Source organism: Xiphias gladius, chromosome 3 (assembly GCF_016859285.1).
Source record: "Xiphias gladius isolate SHS-SW01 ecotype Sanya breed wild chromosome 3, ASM1685928v1, whole genome shotgun sequence".
In the NCBI taxonomy this organism is placed as follows: Eukaryota; Metazoa; Chordata; class Actinopteri; order Istiophoriformes; family Xiphiidae; genus Xiphias; species Xiphias gladius.
In genome coordinates, this window is record NC_053402.1 from 7,584,531 (window position 1) to 7,602,765 (window position 18,235).

Sequence of the window (18,235 nt, forward strand, 5' to 3'; positions counted from 1 at the left end):
AAGTGGTTCACATCTACTGTACAACATATCCACCATGTCTGGTCCATAACACACTCCTGAAGCTGCGCCTGTCTGATTCAAACCATTGGCAGGGAGCCAACAGGGCACATGCAAATGCTTAAAGAAAAATTCTCTTAGCTACATATTTAGCATGTTCTTTGATGTCTTAATTTGATTTTTGATTGCCCCTTCAGACACACACACCAGTCTCCACAGGTTTACCTCTGTCTTTCCACTTCCTACATGATTGTTTGCCCTGTACCATATTAGTTCTTCTCTTCTCTTCTCTTCTCTTCTCTTCTCTTCTCTTCTCTTCTCTTCTCTTCTCTTCTCTTCCTTTCTATGATTCCAGGGTTCTGAACACTTCTTTCTACATTTTACCCAAATATACAATATATGTAAACAATTTAAAAAATACATTTATTCATAGTAAGCAGGTGTATGACGAGCAGAAAATTTAAAATGATAAAAATAATATGATAATTAGTCTTTGTTTAGCACTTTTCATACATAAAATTCAGCGCAAAGTCCTTTACATCAAATTATATATCTAAAAAACACTTAAAATAAAGAATGGGTATTTGAAACATGCGTATCAATACTAACCAAAAACTGTTGGTTATAAATAATCCTAAATTGAATCTAGGATTATGGGCAGCATGGCAAAATTAGTATATCCACAACTGAACAACTCTTTGAATATGCATGGCAAAAAAAGAGATGTCCTTCAGTTTCTTATTGATGAAATGAGGCCACAACATGGACACACGCTGGGGAGGTTACCATTCCTGGAAAATGAGACTGTTGATCATCTCACTCCTGAGAAACTGAGAGGACAGTGGGAAGGAAGGTCTCTGTGTGTTTTGTTTTTTGTTTTTTTTTGTTTTGTTTTTTTTTTTCTCCAGTGCTTGTGGCAATGTGTCAATCCCTTAGAGGTTGATGTGTATGCAGAATGTACACCGATCAGCCACAACGTTAAAACCGGTAACTGTTTTTTTAATGTTGTGGCTGATCGGTGTTTTCACATGTATTTGTTTGCATGTCTCCAGAAACTGGGGCCATGTTTATGTAGGTAAGCATATGAGTGTGAGTTCACATGTGTATGTGTGTGTCTCACTCCTCCACTGACATAACTGCGCAGTAGCTTATCATCAAACCAGCCCGGTGACACTGGGAGCAGGGTAGTGGGCGATGGTGAACTTTTCCAATTAGTCAACAACCTGGGAGGAGGTGAGAGTTTCAACACAAACCCAATGACATTGGCTCCTTTTGTTTGCTCTGCCTCATTCAAAAGAAAACTCACATCCAAAGTCTTTGAAATTACCCCTGCAAATCCTGTAAATATACATACACTGAGGCTGTCTTTGTTAAAGGTTTAGAAATCTAAGGGCAGGGTGCAACATTGTGTAAGAGAAAGAATGAGCAGAGTGAGACATTCATCCAACGACAGAGATTTACTATTGTGTAAATCAGCAGTGACTTGGCTGTGGTCAGTCCTACTCCCCTGGCATGTAGGCACTGCTATGCTGGCTTTTTCACATAGTCATGTTGAAATACTCCCTCACTCAGACTCCTCATAGACACCTTAATTAAGGGATATTGACATTACTCAACCAAAAATAGCAATCTGTTTTGCTATAGGCCTTATTTGTCTGTTTACATGAAATTTATATTTTTGGCATCTATCTTATTCCCTTTTCAGGGCAGTTTAATGTGTGTCAAAGAGATTAATGCCTGACACTGCCAACTTAACAAACAACCAGTAATTAAGAATGCAAGACTCAGTGCCATGGCTTTAAGACAGAAGATGCGTAAGTAATCTATGATAGAGGAATGCTTGCTGAAGATTTTGGAAAAGTTATCTCCTCATGACAGACCACATAAGTCACTTTCCACCGTGTAAAATGTCAAAGTTTAATGTTATTCTGCTCTATGTATTTCAGTTATTTAGGAGTAGCAGATTCAGTTCTGCATTAAATTCTTTAATGATCCCACAGTGTACTGTAAACTGCACACTGAAACTACTAGAACCACCCTGAACCGTCATTAATACTTGTGTACACAACACTTGGCATCTCAGACAATATCACAACTTTACCAAGTGATCCCTTACGACTCTAGTTTTTCCAGTACTGATTAGCAATGGCAGCTCGACAAAGGACTGATTGTTGAGCAAGCCACCAAATTGGTCTTTCTCAGTAGTTACGCAGGCGTGTGATTTGTCAACTTATGTTTGGATCTAAAAAAACATGTTGTGGCTAAGCTCCTGCCCTCCCCTGCTACATACAGCTGTAGACAGTGGCATGGTCAAACACTCACTAAATTTTTACTGTGAAAAATGATAGCTGACTAATGCATGACTCATGGTATTTCCTTTTCCAAAAATGTACCAAGAGCTGAAAAAAGGCTTGATTCTTGCATAACTGAAGTGGCAAAAGTAGTTTTTGCTCCACAGGCATGCATTCTGGTTTCACTCAGTAACTCTCAGTGCATTCTGTAAAGTTATACTGTGGAAGGAATGCCGTATCACAATAAATGGTACAGTACAAACTGTGGCTTTCCTCACCTGCAAGGTGGGGACAGCACACCCAGAATAGAATCAGGTCCAACCACATTCTCCATTCTCACCACTCTCTTTTTCTCAGTCTGTCTCTCTCTTGTGTTTTTCCACGCTCCATATCATCTTCAGATTGTTTCTCGCAAGCAGTTGTAGTAACAGATGGTAATGGTTGTTCTTTTTAAATCTTAAGTCAAATTGTACAAATTGTACAGATCCTGATATAACCACATCCACCATCCTTGCATGCATGAAGGGAGTTGTCTGTCAGCTCAGGTGGAGCTATTTGTGTTGGTGATAGATTTCTGACTAGATTCAGCAGATGCAGTTTAGATTTTGAGGAGAATAGACAACTATATTCCAAACCTGAATTGCAGAATAGCAATGGACTGGCATTCTTTCCCATGGGGATTTGGGTGGGACACTTAGGACATTAAGTAGTATGCTCAAGGTGTGGTGTCTGAAATTCAGACTGTTGAACATGAATGGATGAACATAATAAGATGGGTTGTGTATTTACTGTGGCTTCTATGGAGTTTGATAATGTTGTCATGGAATTGAGTGATCTGCATAAGGCGCAGAAACCTGAAGTGTTACCGTGGCAGAGGTATCACCTAAACACTTAAGCTATGTTTAGCATTCCAGCTTTCTGAGTTCCTCTGTCTACATATGAAAAAGGTTATTGACAACCGTATTAAAATAAATAGCATAGTTCTTAGTTTTCATCAAAGAACCAGTGCCTTGGTTTCATTCCTAAGAAATAACTCAGACGATACAGTTTTTCTATGTACATTATGTGTCTGCAACCTAATGAACCCACCAGAATATAGCTAGCTACAAAAGTAGCCTTGCTATAAACTCAAGCAGGCTCTGCTGCCTTACGAGGTCACAGTATTGGCAGGTAAATTATTTCTGAAGCCTGTTATTATCCTGCTGGGTTATACCCGAGGCTGAGGCAGGCTGACATGGTACTGACCAGGCACTCTGCTGAGCCTTTGACTCAGACTTCTGTTGGCATATCGGCATATTTTTATACTCAACAGAAGCAAATAAGTGACCTCTGTCTTCCAGTCTGCACCCAGAGTACTTTGTCTATCTCTATCTACTTGTGTGTATCTAACTTTCCTGCTTGGCTTTTATTATTTTGCTTGCATTCAGCGATGCACACTCATATGTATATATGTATATATGTATTTATTGTTATTCTGCTTCCTTTTCTTCTAAACACTTTTTTGAGAGGTTCCAACTTCTTTATACTGTTTCCTAGAAACAGTATTCAATCTTTAAAATGTTCAGCTCATTGAGGACACCTCTGACTCTTGTGAGATTTTTTTTTTTTAATATTCCACTTATCTGAAAATTCTGCCCATTTTTGAAACTTGTCACCTCCTCTTCAACCTCTTCATACTCATTCATACATTCACCTAGAAACTTCATTCAAACTTTAAACCAGTCTCCACTCATTGTACTTCATCACCTTAGTTTAAGCTTTTTCATACTTTTCACTTGTCTGTAATCAGCATCGAAGTTTATTTCTCTTTTCATACCTTCTCAGACTTTTACATTGGTGTGTATAGCATGTGATGTTCAAACCTAGAGTGATTGATGTCATCACACTCACAGTTGGCTTCAGCTGTCTCATTAATTTACACTTTAAATAGTATTTCTAGTGCTTTCAACACTTTTACTGACACTTCAACTGCTTCCACTTATTACATGTCAATCAACACTTGAAGTCATTTTTATTCTTTAAGTGATAGTTCAGCTACTTTTAGATCTTAAGCTTTATCTAATATTTTAATCGCTGTCAAGGCTGGCACTTCAACCACTTATACATTCAGAACTTCCACTTAAACTGAAATTACAATTACTTTTACCCCTGACAAACAAACTGACATATCCATTCATCTTTTACTCTTCAACTTAAAAGTTGTCCCAGCCCAAAACCTTTACAAGAGTTTTAAAATCAAGCCACATTGTAAAACTGTAACTTTGCGTAGAATCTAGTTGCCTCTGTGTGCTTCTACCATGCTGTGCTGTAAGTTCATTTTTAAACTTCTGTTACCATGCCCAATTCTAAATGTGCAAAATACACACAAAGTCTCATCTTTGAGGCTAATGTTAGACTCTACTCTTTGGCCTAGTTCTCTGAGGACAACAGTATTTTTTTTTTTTTTAAATCAGATTTCCTCTTTATGCGTGTCTCATACTGAAAGGGGAAAATTTCAGATTATTAGATTTGATTAGCAGATATGATGAGGCTCTGACATTGGCAGTCTTCCCCATTAATGTCCAATTTACCACAGGAATTCAACCAAAATCAGTGAGCTCTATGACAAAGAAGCAAATGTTATTATGCAATTATGTAATGTGACATTGGCAGATAAAGTTATGGGACTGTTAAAAGATTCTCTCTCAGTCTAAATTAATGCAACTGAACAGTTCCAAAAGTAGATTACTTTGACTGATTGGAACCATTAGGACAATATCAATCACCATCAGTGGTGAAACAATGATGATTAAGGGTAATTAATGAACTTACAGCAGTGTGAACTGTTTCCAACAACCCCCCCTTCTGAATTCCTCGCTCACTACCTTCATGTCTCTCTCCATCTTCCTCCCTTCAATCTCATTCCCTCCCTCTTTTTCCCTCCTTCTTTCTCACCAAAGCTATGACTCGTACTCATTTCCCTCCACCTCTTTTCCCCCCACAGCCAACAACATTCCTTCATTCTGAAACCTCTTCCTCTATAACAAAAGCGGGAAAAGACAGAGGGTGGTGATCAGGAAGAAACACTACACTGTCGTTAGTGCGTGCATGTGTTCATTTGACTGAACACATGTTTGACTGTTTGTTTATTTATTCAGCAGCTACGATCAAATTGTGATTAGCGCAGGCTGCAGTCTGTCGCCATGGTAGCATGTGTGGAATCATTGTCAATAATGTCCAATGTTGTGGGAGTTCCCCTCTCAAACATCAGTGAGTCATCAGCTGCCCTCCCAGAGAGAACCACCATCATCAGCAGAGTGACACAGACATGAGACACCAAAAACGTAAGAAAAATCTATTGCCTGCCCACAAAAGTTGTTGAAATAGGGGCTGGTTTGAGGCTGTGTAAAGTAGACAGAAAGAAAGAGGGGTGACTGGGAGAAAAGAGTAGAATAGGAGGGGGTAAAGAGGAGAGACGGAAAAGGAGGCAGAGATTATGTGATCGAGGAAGCAAGAGGCTTGTCTGGGGTGTGGACTTAAAGAGAGGGCAGGGTAAAAGTGGGCAGATGGGTAGTTTTAAGTGTATGTGCATTTAGACTCTTAGTCTGAAATTAGTATCGTTGAGAGCAGGAGGAATTACACTTAAAGATACAGACAGCCATCAAACAGTAAGTCAAAGATTTTTCCTCTGGTTTTTGATTCCCTCTGTATTTCTTATTTCTCTATAGCTGGTTGACAATGTTAACATAGTGGTATTTGAATAAGAACTGTCTTGCAGTTTTTATTTCAGTATTTTTTTTCATTTTACCTAAAAAAAAAAAAGCAAAAAAAAAAGCAAATGATGATGAGGAACAGAGTGAAGGCAGGTGTGTGTTTGTGTACCTCCAACATACCTGTTCACCTTCACAGTTAACTTTGCTAATGAATTACAGTAACTCCTTCATCACTGGCCAGGTGAGGCTACTTTCCAGATGTGTTCTTGCAGCACTTAGTGTACTGTAGTGACAAGTTTGAAAGTTAATTTGTGGAAAGGCACAGGATAGCTTTCTTGCTTTTTTTTTTGTTTTTTTTTTATTAGATTTTTAGCACTCTCAAATCTAACCTCAGCCACATATATTGTATTTTGTGTAATGGAAAATATGCCACATCCAGGCCAGATCTAAAAATCCAAGCAGGAATAGTTGACACATCTTGTGCTTTCAGCAGATATTTTGGTCAATGAGTTTGTATTAAATTAAACTGTCCAACTGCTGTCATCTGGCAGAAGACAACTCAAAAGCATGTCTATATTTGTGCTCATAGTGCTTCAGGGATAAATTATACAGAGCAAATATTTGCAAATTCAATCTTTCACTTCATTGTAGCTGTTTGAAGCAGATGAAAGGTGGGAAACACTTGTAGAGATGTGTCAGGCATGACCACGTGTATCAGCGCTGTCTGTATATGAGTGCGTGTAAGAGAGAGGGAGCTGGCAAGTTTGTGAGTGTGTGTGTGTGTGTGTGTGTGCGCGTGTTGGTGTTTGTGTGTGTGTGTGGACCCAGCCCTTGACTGCCCTTTTACCATGGAGAGAACCAGCACATTCCACATGTGCCTCTTCCTCTGTTCACACCCAGTGCAGCCTCCACACTGGATACAGCCACAGATAGTTCACTGAGTATATACTGATCAAATCTCTGATCTAACTGATATCTCAGTGCAGAGCCACCTGTAGATGGACTGATGAAGTAGAACAATTGCAGGTACCATAATGAGTCTTAACGAACAGTGGAAAAGAGAGTATTTTTTAACTACTCTATAAGTAGTTTGAGTTTTGGGCTACAGTGTGTGATAGTGTATAGTAATTCAAACTAGGGGAATTTGGGCGTGGGCCAGCTAGTCGGGGGAATAGCAGGTATTCTCTACAGTTATTTTAAGGAGTGGAGGATTTCTTGGAAGCACAAGACAGGCCCAAACTCATCTGCCTGCCAAGAACATCCCTCCTTAACGGTCTTTACTTCTCGTTAGCAACAATATCTGTTTACCCAGGGATAAATTGATTTAGTTTACTGACATTATCTCACAGTCTATTTGCAGTCATTTCACTGGGAGCGCCTTAGCTGTAACTCAAAGTAATTAAAAATTGTGAAGCCACGCCCTGAGTGGGTGCCAGGTTTTGACCTTGCTTTGCGAGAGTTATGAAAATGTGTGTGTGCTTGGAACTGTCATTAATGGCTCCCTGACTGAAACCAAGCAGGATGTGCGCAGCCTTTGTTGTAGGCCATATTTGATTCCTTGTGTTCGGTGTGTGTGAGTCTTTGTTCTTTTAGGTTGAATGTGAATTAGTTCTTCCTGTATATATATCCTGCATAATAAAGGGTGGAAAGTGGTGTAACAAGTTTTCTATTTGCACCTCCCTCTCTACAGCACAGTCATCATGCTGATTCTCCTCGCTGCCATCTTTGCCCTTCACATCATCTGCATCATCCTCCTCCTGGTGGCTACTATTGACAATGTAAGTAAGACTGTGATTACATTTTGCTGCCTTTTTGTGGCTAGAGTTTTATCTCCACATACCTGTACAGCGCATCACTCCCCAGCACGCACACAAAAACACAAAGTCATATACACTGTGACATAATCTTACAGTCTCAAGGCATAGCCTAATCCCTAGTTTCCGCCCTAGAGTGTTAAAATGAACGTGTTGAATAGTTATGTGTATCGCTACCATGCTAACAGACAGCGAAGAGGCAAGACTGATGAGTGATCGGCTACTCACCTCTCTTTCATCACACAAGGCCTTCCTTCCTTCTCTGTCAGTGGTCCACTGTTCTTCCCAGGGCCACATGTTTGACATTTCTGGATGCCAGATGGGCTGGCCATGGTGTCATCATCTGGTGCCCCTGAGTGCATCTGTGTGTGTGCATGTAAATTGCAGGCAAGGTGTCGGTCGGTCAGTGCGATTGCAAATGCTGTACATGCACATGTGATTATGTGACATTCCTGCCTGCATTTTAGTGAGTGTTGAAAACTGGAATGAGACTGGGGTATGCCAAAGTGACCAGCAGATGAGCATTCCTCCCTCTGATTCCTCCCTTTGCCTGCAGGTCCCCCCGAAATTCATGTCAGAACACATGATAAACATATGCATACTGCTTGGCTCAGCTGTTTTTATTTACTACTGCTCTTGTTTTGAATTCTCATTATTTTTTTCTTACTTCCCTTGTTTTGATTCATCCATTTTCATTTAGCATGTAAGAGGGTTCTTCATGTTTATGAAACTGCTGCACCAGAGTTTTAAAATGATTTGAAATGTAAAATTTTGTCCCTATGCTCTTTCCCTCAGGCCTGGTGGATGACTGACACTATTTCCACTGACATTTGGGCGAGGTGGATACTGCAAAATGGAGTGTGGAACTACACCGATCTTCCCACAGGCGCACACTACCCAAAAGGTAAGATCTATCCTACAAAGATGTAGTGTGAGAACGTGTTTCCATGAGTACAGCACTTAAACACTAAGAGTCATATTTACTTCTCAATAAAGCAGAAGTTTGCCATAAATGTTTCATTGTTTTCTGCCACACTGTAAGACTTGGCATACCTTGTGCTTCTTTTATTCTAGACTAGTGGCTGAAATAACTGCTATTCATTAAAAACATTAAAATATTCATGAACAAATCAATAAAATCAATTTAAAAAAGATATCTTTTGGTGTCATCTATTAGGAGTTTAACGCTCAAAAACTGTAAAAGCTAATCTGCTTCATCAGGGCTGTGTGGGTGTGGTTTGATCAGATTTGATTGACGGCAACCAAACAACCCGCCAACTGTCATCAGATTTCATTCAAATGTTGCTAAATCCTGATTAGTAGGAGGTAGGGGCTGACTGAGAAAATAGGTTTTTATCAAACAAGCCTCTCCCTTGATGGCCTCATTGAACACTATAATTTTGAGTCATAATCAGGAACAGTATTGTCTTGAGAGCTGTGTGATATGAAAAACATCTTTTCAATAAGTTTCGTTTTATTGTGCTATTTCTTTTGGCATCCTCCCAGAACATGCATATGTAAATCAATTGGGGACACACAAAGTTTGCAGTTATCAAAATTATTTTTTGGTTATACTGTAATTACCTGCCCTTAGCAACATACAAAATGGACCTGTCATTTGTCTTTACAGGGCACCATAATCAGCGTGTTTTAAAATCCTAAAATATTTGGGATGTTTGAACATAACATTCCTGCCATTTAGAACTGCGACTGTCTGACCAGATTTTTCAAAGACTCAGTGTCACTGCAACCTCAGTGTTTCCTGGGTGCGTCAATACATTTAGCATACCCCACCACCACCACCATCACCCCATCTCTCTACCTATCTCACACACACCCATACACAGCATCTTTCATTGTGTTGCTGTCACTCTGGCTCCCCCTGCAGATTACCTCCAGGCAGTGCAGGCCAGCTCGGTGCTAGCTTGTATATTCTCCATCCTGGGCATCTTTGTGTTTGTGGCTCAACTCTTCACCCTCAACAAAGGACAGAGGTTCACCATCTCCGGCATCTTTCAGTTCCTCGCCTGTGAGTATTTTTGTGTGTTTTATGTTTGATTTCTTTCTCTGACAGTGTCATCTTTCTCTCTCTCTGTGTGTACGCTTTATACTGATATGTATCATCACAAATTTTCATTTTTCTATTTCTTTCCTCATTCACTGATGTCCATGTTTCCTTTGCTCCAGGCCTGTGCATCATGATTGCAGCCTCCATCTACACAGACCGCTTCCACCTCATTGAGAATAACGGCTGGTATGGTCACTCCTTCATCCTGGCATGGATTGCCTTCGCCCTCACATTCATCTCTTCCATCACTTACTTTGTGTTACGCAAGAAGACAGCGTGAAAAGGACACTAGAGCTTGCTCCAACGAGCCCAAGATCTTTGGCTGGAAAATCTGGGTGTAGTTACAGTCTGGTCAGAGTTTATATTTGCCTGTTTCGAACATCAGATTTGAGCTGCTAGTTTATATTCAACTACAGATATAGTAGACCTGTTGATCATCTCAAATACATACTAGTGTTTGATTGAGTCTGCGTTCAGATAATCAGGGTTTCAGACTTTGTGGAGTATGGGTTATTTCTGCAGTAAAAGGCAAGCTCAATCAATCACTGCCGTATTTGATTGTATTTTCAATCCAGAGTTTAGCCTGAATTTCTTGAAGGCATCTAAGGATTTAGAATATTTTTGTAGTTATCTGAACAAAAAAAGGCCTAAATGTTTATAAGAGGATATAATAAATTAAGATCTAACAATATCCCTGGCTTGTAACAAAAACAGGTTCAAGAGTAAAATCTGTGGTCTTTTTTTGTAATGTACATTTACAAATGTATGTGAGTGTAGGATAAAAAGGGGCGAGTTTATGATTTTAGTATTTAGTTTTTTCGATATTATATTGTTAGTATTGTTATCTGCTCTGGTCTGACTTTATGTAATGTGCCAATTAAACGAAGTGTAACGACAACATGATGCCATTGATTTTCAAAATGCTTGGTAAATCTGTGCCTGTTTGAAGTCTTAAAAGTCCTCCATTTATATGTCACCTGTTTTGTGTAATCTTATGATAAGACTATGCAATAATATATAAAGTGTAAAAATCACTAATGTAAAACTGTTAGTTTTCTTGTTATTTGTGACTAAGAAGACATCAAACTGGTTTAGTGTTTAAGTATGATGCCAAATCATATACTATATGGCTCTCAGCCTGCCCAGAAACTATCACACTAATAAAGTGATATAAAGAGGGACTTTTTTCATATACGTCAGAGTAATGACCCAAAAAGTTATGAGAATTGCAATCATTTGTGTTCAGCCGATACATCTATTTCAGAGATGGCCATTTTGAGTTACACTCATGTATGTATGAAACATTTTACATAAATCAACTAATCCATATCTTGTCTGGCTGTAACCATATACCAGTAATATATCAACCTTTCGTATACTTTAAGCCAAATCAACTGTTTCAACATGGTGTGACAGTAAGGTAACTGCTTTGACTCTTAAAGGGTGAGATATAATGTGTAAATATGTTTTGTTTCCCATAATGCTCCATATGTCTAATGCCGTTTCATTTTTGCTACCGTTTATTCTCATTATGGATGATAATGACAATGATATTTACAATATTAAAACCTGATTTTCAATCAGTTTTTGAAGCTATTATGTGTTTCTTTTCCATTTGTCATTAGAAGGCGTAAAGAGTAAAGGTAAGTTGTTCAATTATGCTCCAGTGGCTGCTACTGTAAGTTAGATTGATTTTTTTTTTTTTTTTTCTTTTTTGTTTTTGTTTTTTCCCATCTGAGGCTCATAGCAGTGAAATGTTTCAAACAGAAGTCTGGTGATTACATTTAATTCATATAAATGTTGTATATAATGAAGCATTTCTGTATTATCAGTTTACAAAACAATGGTTGACTTGATCATCCTGAGGGCCCTTCTGCATTTGCGTTGCCCTTCTCTATTAGTACAGAGTGATTATGAAAGCGGATTCATTGAGTCACTGGACTGCAATGTAAATTCAGAGCACATGACAAGACCATGACAAACATTGAACTGCAATGCCAAGAATGGCGTAGGTACTCAAAAATACTCCAGTCTGGATCAGTAGATCAAAGTGGGCTGTAGTCCTCCTCTGGTTCATAATGGTTCAGCTGGAGCCTCGGCAGGGTCGGTTGGAAAGAGACAGACGGTGTGGGTGATGGAAATGGAGAGGGGAGGGACAGGCGGTGGAACGGGGATGCAGGCGCAGGATGGGAGGGGGGAGGAGAGAAGGAGTCAGAGTGGGGGAGAGGAAGGGAGTGGGAGTGTGTGAGCCTCGGAGTGGAGGGTGGTAACGTCGCTGACGGTGGCTCATAGTAGGGAGACAGGTGGGAGATCCGGGGGGGGGGCAGCGGACAGGCCAATTTGATGGATGGGTTTGGAGGGGTATAGCAAGGAGCTGGTGGCAGGAGCCCAATAAAGTTAAAGCTGCAGGGGTTGAGTCCAGAGTTACGCCTGGGTCCCACCATCAGGACCTTCTTGGTGTAGTTGTTGAGAGTGGAGACACCGGCTGACATGCAGACAGTAAAGGCAAACCAGGCCACACTGATGACAGAGAGAAATGGTGAAACAGGGAGAGGGTAGCAAACAGGTGGTTTGTCAATGTTATTGTGTTAACATAATTGTGCAGAAAATGTGTATATGTGCAAGTAAGTATATATTGGGTCCATTCTGACTTTCACTTAGGAGAAAAGGCAAAAACCTGGAAAACTGGAAGAGCACAATTTTCTTTCTGATTTGGGTTGTTGCAGAGAGCCTAGCGTGCTAAAGAAGAAAAAATTGGTGGATGTTGGGAGAATTTTTTTGGAAATGATTAAAGGACATAAATATAGCATTAAGGAAGTTTTTAATATTCAATTTTGCAAGTACAGGCCTGGTGGAAAAAATTGTTGACAACCCTGAATTTCAAGTACATAATTCAGAATATCTTCAAAGATAATTGCAAATGAACCAATTTTGTATAACCAGAATATTTTAATAAAATGTCCAGGGTTACTGAACAAAAAAAAACAAAAACTTGCATAATAGTGAAATAATGTAAACGCAAAATGTGCCCTGGACAATATTCAATTCAATATCGCTGAATTATTGAAGAATTTAAATTAGTTCCTCAAACATTTTAAAAAACAGATAAGATTCATCTGTCCTTAATTTTCAGTGTTCACATGACCTGAATTAACCAATAAATGATGCTTTTACTCCATAAAAAGAAGCTGATTCTTTCCAGTCTCGTTTTCACAGTGGTGGATTCAAGAGAGCTGTCTGAGAGCATCAGAAATGCTATTATCAAAAAACATAACTATTCCGAAGGCTACAAGGCGATCGCCGAATATCTTGAAATCCCTGTTTCAACAGTTCGTAATGTTATCAAGAAGTTTCACAGTCGTAAAACTGTTAGGCGCTTCCAGGATGTAGTGCTAAGAAGAAACTCAATTAGAGAAGTCTGTGAAGGTTGATGCAGATTGTGGAAAAAACACTCAAGACATCTAAAGAGCTTCAGGCTAACCTGGAGAAATCCCGAGTGTTGGTTTCAGCTTGTACCATACAATGCACACTAAACCAAGTAGGGCTCAATTGGCGAAGGCCACGGAGGACACCACTATTGAAAGAAAGGCACAGAAAGGCAAGACTAATGTCTGTAAAAACTTTTCTAGATAAGCCAGTCTTTGTGGCATGATGTTCAATGGACAGATGAAACCAAAGTAGAGCTCCTTGGGAATGCAGTGCATCAGTGTGTTTATAGAGGACAAAATAAAGCCTACAAGGAAAAGAACACCCTACTTACAGTAAAACATGGTGGAGGTTCTATCATACTGTGGGGCTGCTTTGCTGCCTCTGGTACTGAAGGCTTTGAATATATGAAATCAAAAGATTACAGAGGCATTTTAGAGTGAAATGTGTTACCCAGTGTCAGAAAACTAGGTATGAGGCGGAGGTCTTGGGTCTTTCACCAGGACAATGACCCAAAGCACACAACCAGCAGCACAAAATAATGGTTGAAAAGGAGAAGATGGACTGTTTTAAACTGGCCAGCAATGAGTTCTGACCTAAAACTCATTGAAAACCTTTGGAGAGCGTTGAAATCTGCCATTGCAAAAAGGACTCCTGCAGAGTTAAAAGAGCTTGAACACACAGCAGTGGAACAGTGGCAGAAACTACCAGCAGACAGGTGCAAGAACCTTCTAGATGGCTACAAGAAAGGTTTAGAGGCTGCCACTGTTGCCAAAGGTTCTGCAACCAAATATTAGTGAAGGGTGACAATATGTACGTCTGGGTTACATTTTATGTTTGTATTATTTCAATATTATGCAATTTTTGTTTGTTTGTTTCTCTTTTGTTCAGTAACCCTGGACATTTTGTGTTTGTATTATTTCAATATTATGCAAGTTTTGTTTTTTTTCTTTTCTTTTGTTCAGTAACCTTCGACATTTTATTAAATATTCTGGTTATAAAAAATTGTTTAATTTGCCTTTATTTTTGAAGATATTCAGAATCATGTACTTGAAATTTAGGGGTGGCAATAATTTTGACCAGGACTGTAAATGCACAACCAAAACCCTCAGTACACTATGGTCCAGATGTGAAAGAGAGTAGCTAAGTGGACTGAGAATCTGTATGTGTGGATCCTTGTGACTCGATGGCGTTTAAATCAGGCCTTGTGTGTGAGAATTAAGTCTACAGTGGGTATAATGAACTCACTAGAATGCCCAGGAGTAGCCATAGCTGTGAGGTTTGAAATCTTCCGGTCCCATTGAGGCAGTGGTCTGAAACACCTGCATGAACATCATGTGTCCCACCATTCCAAGCAGACCTGAGAAGACAGAGGGAGTAAACAAACCAAACGGATGGCTAAATAATTGGTAATACTTGTCATCCTATGCTGTCACCAAAATCATTCTTATTCAAAAATGTACTGTATGTAAAAAAAATGTTGTACCTCCCAAGACTGTGAAGACAGCAGCAAAAGCATTGAGCAGCTGGCCCCAGTGTTGCGTAGAGGGGAACCAGGCCCTGATACACAACTGCATGGACAGCAGTGTGCAGCTGATGAACAGCAGACCTATATACATGAGCTCCAGTGATAGTGACAGCCACATCATTGCTGTGGAAGGAGGAGAAGAGGCTGAGCACAAAGACAGATTAAGATATGGATTTCAAACAATCAGTCAACCAAGAGCAAATGGCTCACAAAAATGCAGAAGAAAGTGATAAATCAATTTACCTTTTTCAGATCCTGGAGTCAAAGTGTAAAACCCGCGACACTTCTCCTCTAGAAATCAAAAGACAAATGTCAGTGTAGTTATAACGTCACTGACAATAAATCAGCCTTATACTAACGGGAAATTTAGCTATTTGCACTTGAAAGCTTTTAGTAAAGACCTCGTCTGATGATATGTAAAAGTAACCATTACAGAAGTGATACTTCACTTTATTCATCATCATTTCTCCTATCCTAAGAGTGGCTGAGTTCAGAAATCCTCCAGCCTATGCATATGGTGTATAATTTACAATCAAATGAACACTGCAATCTAAATACTGTATGAATAACCAGATTGAGGTAACAGTTTGAATAGTGTTTACATGGCCTGAAATAACCTGATTATTATTAAGATTTGTTTGGCATAAATCTGGAAGGATAGGGTCTACAGGAAAAAATGTAGTAACACCACAAAATAAGACTTTGTCAATGTGTCTTATTTTTCATTTTGGTGATGTTATTATTTCATTTATTAATTTCCACATGAAAGAATTTTGTTTTTATCGCCAAAATGAGTTTCTCCACTACTGCTAGCAGTGGCATTTAAAAGAAAAAAAAACAACACACAAGCAACCGGTTTCTGCTGTTGGTTAAGCTTCTTTGTGGCTTGTTTACCAACGTGTTTACATGACAGCTGCAATAATCAGGGTACCGTATTTGACTCTAAATTACGTTGGCTATAAAAAGCTCAACACACTGCGACTTAAGAAAACAGATGAGACAGATGCTTGCACAATCATTCACATGCTTTGAATGACTGTGCTATGGAGTTATATACTGCGTATATCAATGAAAAACCCATTGGAAAACATAAAGCTACAATAAAACATTCCAGAAAAAGTCATCAATATATCATTAATATAAACAACAAATTATCAGGAGTGACCCTTAAACATGCAGTGGCAAAATTTTGGGCCATTATAGAGAAGCGCAAACAAAGCTGTGAACACAACCCTGATGTTGTCAACTCTTAAACTGCTAGCTAACATTAGCATACAGTTAGCTATTTACACATCCAGCAGGTAAAAAAGCATCATTAGAATTCCCTTGGAGTGTGTCTATCCATTTGGTGAATGTAAGCCCAATATTGACTGTCCTTTTAGCTTTGTTTTTAGTCTCCACCTGAGGGAAATATCTGGCCCTTTAGCAGCTAAATCCTCTCCTATGTTCACATTAGCTGGTATGTCGGCTTGTCACTAACTTTGTCTGTCTGCCGTTTGGTGTTGAGCAGGTAGTGTAAAGTGGGTTTTTAGAACTTTTTTTTGTTTAAAACAGCAGCCAAAATTTACACTATAGCATTGATGGTGGACCAAAACAGTAAAGTTGTGGGGCAGAAAATCCAAACAATGAGCTGAAAGTCACCAAAATGCTCCGCAGAGCTGAGAGGATCTACGGGTGGTAATTGTCTGTGGGTTCATCACTACACCTACCACCCACAAGTAGATCCATTGTTGATGTATTGATTATAGCCGCTTTAAGGAAAAGCATTTAGAATACTATTGTGCATTATTTATTTTAAATTTTTAACAATATCTGTAATTCTCCACAAAAAAATGCCTTCATCACTTCATCAAAAAGGAAATTAAAAGCTCTTATATCAAATTCAACTCCATATTGATGTTTGTTTTTACCACTGCCAAAAATTAGATAACAAACCATTAATTACAAAATGCTGAATGTTTTATATACTGTAAGTGACCACATAAGTCAGCTGAAACGTTTGGCTGAACTTCAGTATCATTCAAACTCAATCCTTAAAATCAGTTGCAAATCAGATGCAAATGAGATGGTGAAAACCCGGCTGATGTTTGTGAATCCTATTAACCTTTCTTTCTCTCTCTGGGTTTCTAATCCATAATTGAGTCATGCTGTTGAAGTCTAAATCTCAGTGAGCAGAACACACACTGATGATAATCCTCTTTGGGCTTAGCACATACCAACACACACACACACACACACACACACACACACACACACACACACACACACACACACACACACACACACACACACACACACACACACTCATTCAAACACACAAATACAAATACAAATTAACACACCTGAGACCTCAATTTACATTATCACCTTGGATTACCTCCCCTGTTGTGGCCTATTTAATCGTCTGTCGCACTAGTGCCACAGTTATGATACAATTTCTTTCACTTCCTCTTTCTGTGTGGATCCTCATCTTACCTTTAGAATATCCTCTACCACACACAACCTGATAAGCGCCTATGAACAGGGGCATGCTTATGAAATCCTTTGCAGTGATACTGATTGTATACTGTAACCATGGCCACATGTATTACTGAGTTCTCTCAGCGCATCTGTTTAGATTTCGTTGTACAAATCCAGTGCTCTCTCATTTATTAATTTCCTCTATCTGCTTAATCCTTTTCAGGGTCACTAGTGACTTGTTTGGGCTTTTATGCTTTTGAAAGAAACTGAGCAACTTTGTCCTTTGACCATCCTTTGTGATCAATGAGGAATTTTATTTTCAACTGACTGGACAGGTAATTTATTTTCTCTCACATTTTCCCCCTTTTAAGGCACAACTGAACAATACAGTCAAAAAAATCAATAAAATGCTAAATCAATAAAATGCTCTTAATATTTCAAATCTGTCACATTTTTCTACCTATTTTCCTCCTCTCTCACCCCATGCATCTTTGTAGACGTTTTCCTCACAGGTGACAAACAGGCCAGTGTGAAAGGTGGGGAAGACAAAGCGGTCATCCCCCGTCTCCCAGGAGAAATGGATGATGGAGGAGTTGGAGACGCCGGGGACAGGGATGCAGTTGCTGTGCTTGATGGGCGAACAGAGCGGCTTGGGCACCTTCTGTTTTCCCACGCACCAGTAGGACGACATGAGGGCAATGCTGCCCAGGAAGAGAGACACAACTGTCTGGATAAAGGAGAGGCGAGGGGAACGCATCTGCTGCAGGAATGCCATCGTGCAACGGCTTAAGGAGGGGTTGGGCTAGTGGAGGAAAAGTAGGGATGGAGAGAGACATAGAAATATGGTCAAATATGCAAACTCTTAACAATAATGTTCAAGGGTGGATATGGGCTACTTCACTAAAAAAACAAAAAGTAACGTCTGAAACGTATGTAACTGACAAGGGAATGAAAAGCTC

General features: G+C 39.4%; 2 protein-coding genes across 3 annotated transcripts; one reads left to right on the top strand and one right to left on the bottom strand.

The window, feature by feature from the left end:
• The first annotated feature begins 5,543 nt into the window (after positions 1–5,543).
• Positions 5,544–11,428, top strand: LOC120805218 (epithelial membrane protein 2-like). Of its 2 annotated transcripts, none has more exons than XM_040155250.1 (5): positions 5,544–5,611; positions 7,671–7,758; positions 8,590–8,698; positions 9,683–9,823; positions 9,982–11,428. In XM_040155250.1, exons 2-5 carry the CDS (start codon positions 7,681–7,683, stop codon positions 10,140–10,142), a joined length of 489 nt encoding a protein of 162 aa, XP_040011184.1. In that variant the 5' UTR covers positions 5,544–5,611; positions 7,671–7,680; the 3' UTR covers positions 10,143–11,428. The 2 variants fall into 2 exon arrangements, with proteins under 2 accessions (XP_040011184.1, XP_040011174.1); XM_040155240.1 differs by lacking the exon at positions 5,544–5,611 and adding an exon at positions 5,661–5,935.
• A 479-nt stretch (positions 11,429–11,907) lies between these two features.
• LOC120783739 (germ cell-specific gene 1-like protein) lies at positions 11,908–18,051 on the bottom strand. The gene is made up of 5 exons (XM_040116916.1): positions 17,757–18,051; positions 15,060–15,107; positions 14,775–14,960; positions 14,537–14,648; positions 11,908–12,382 (listed from the first exon to the last, which is right to left on the bottom strand). The coding sequence occupies exons 1-5, from the start codon at positions 18,049–18,051 to the stop codon at positions 11,908–11,910; spliced, it is 1,116 nt and encodes a 371-aa protein (XP_039972850.1).
• Between the last annotated feature and the right edge of the window lie 184 nt (positions 18,052–18,235).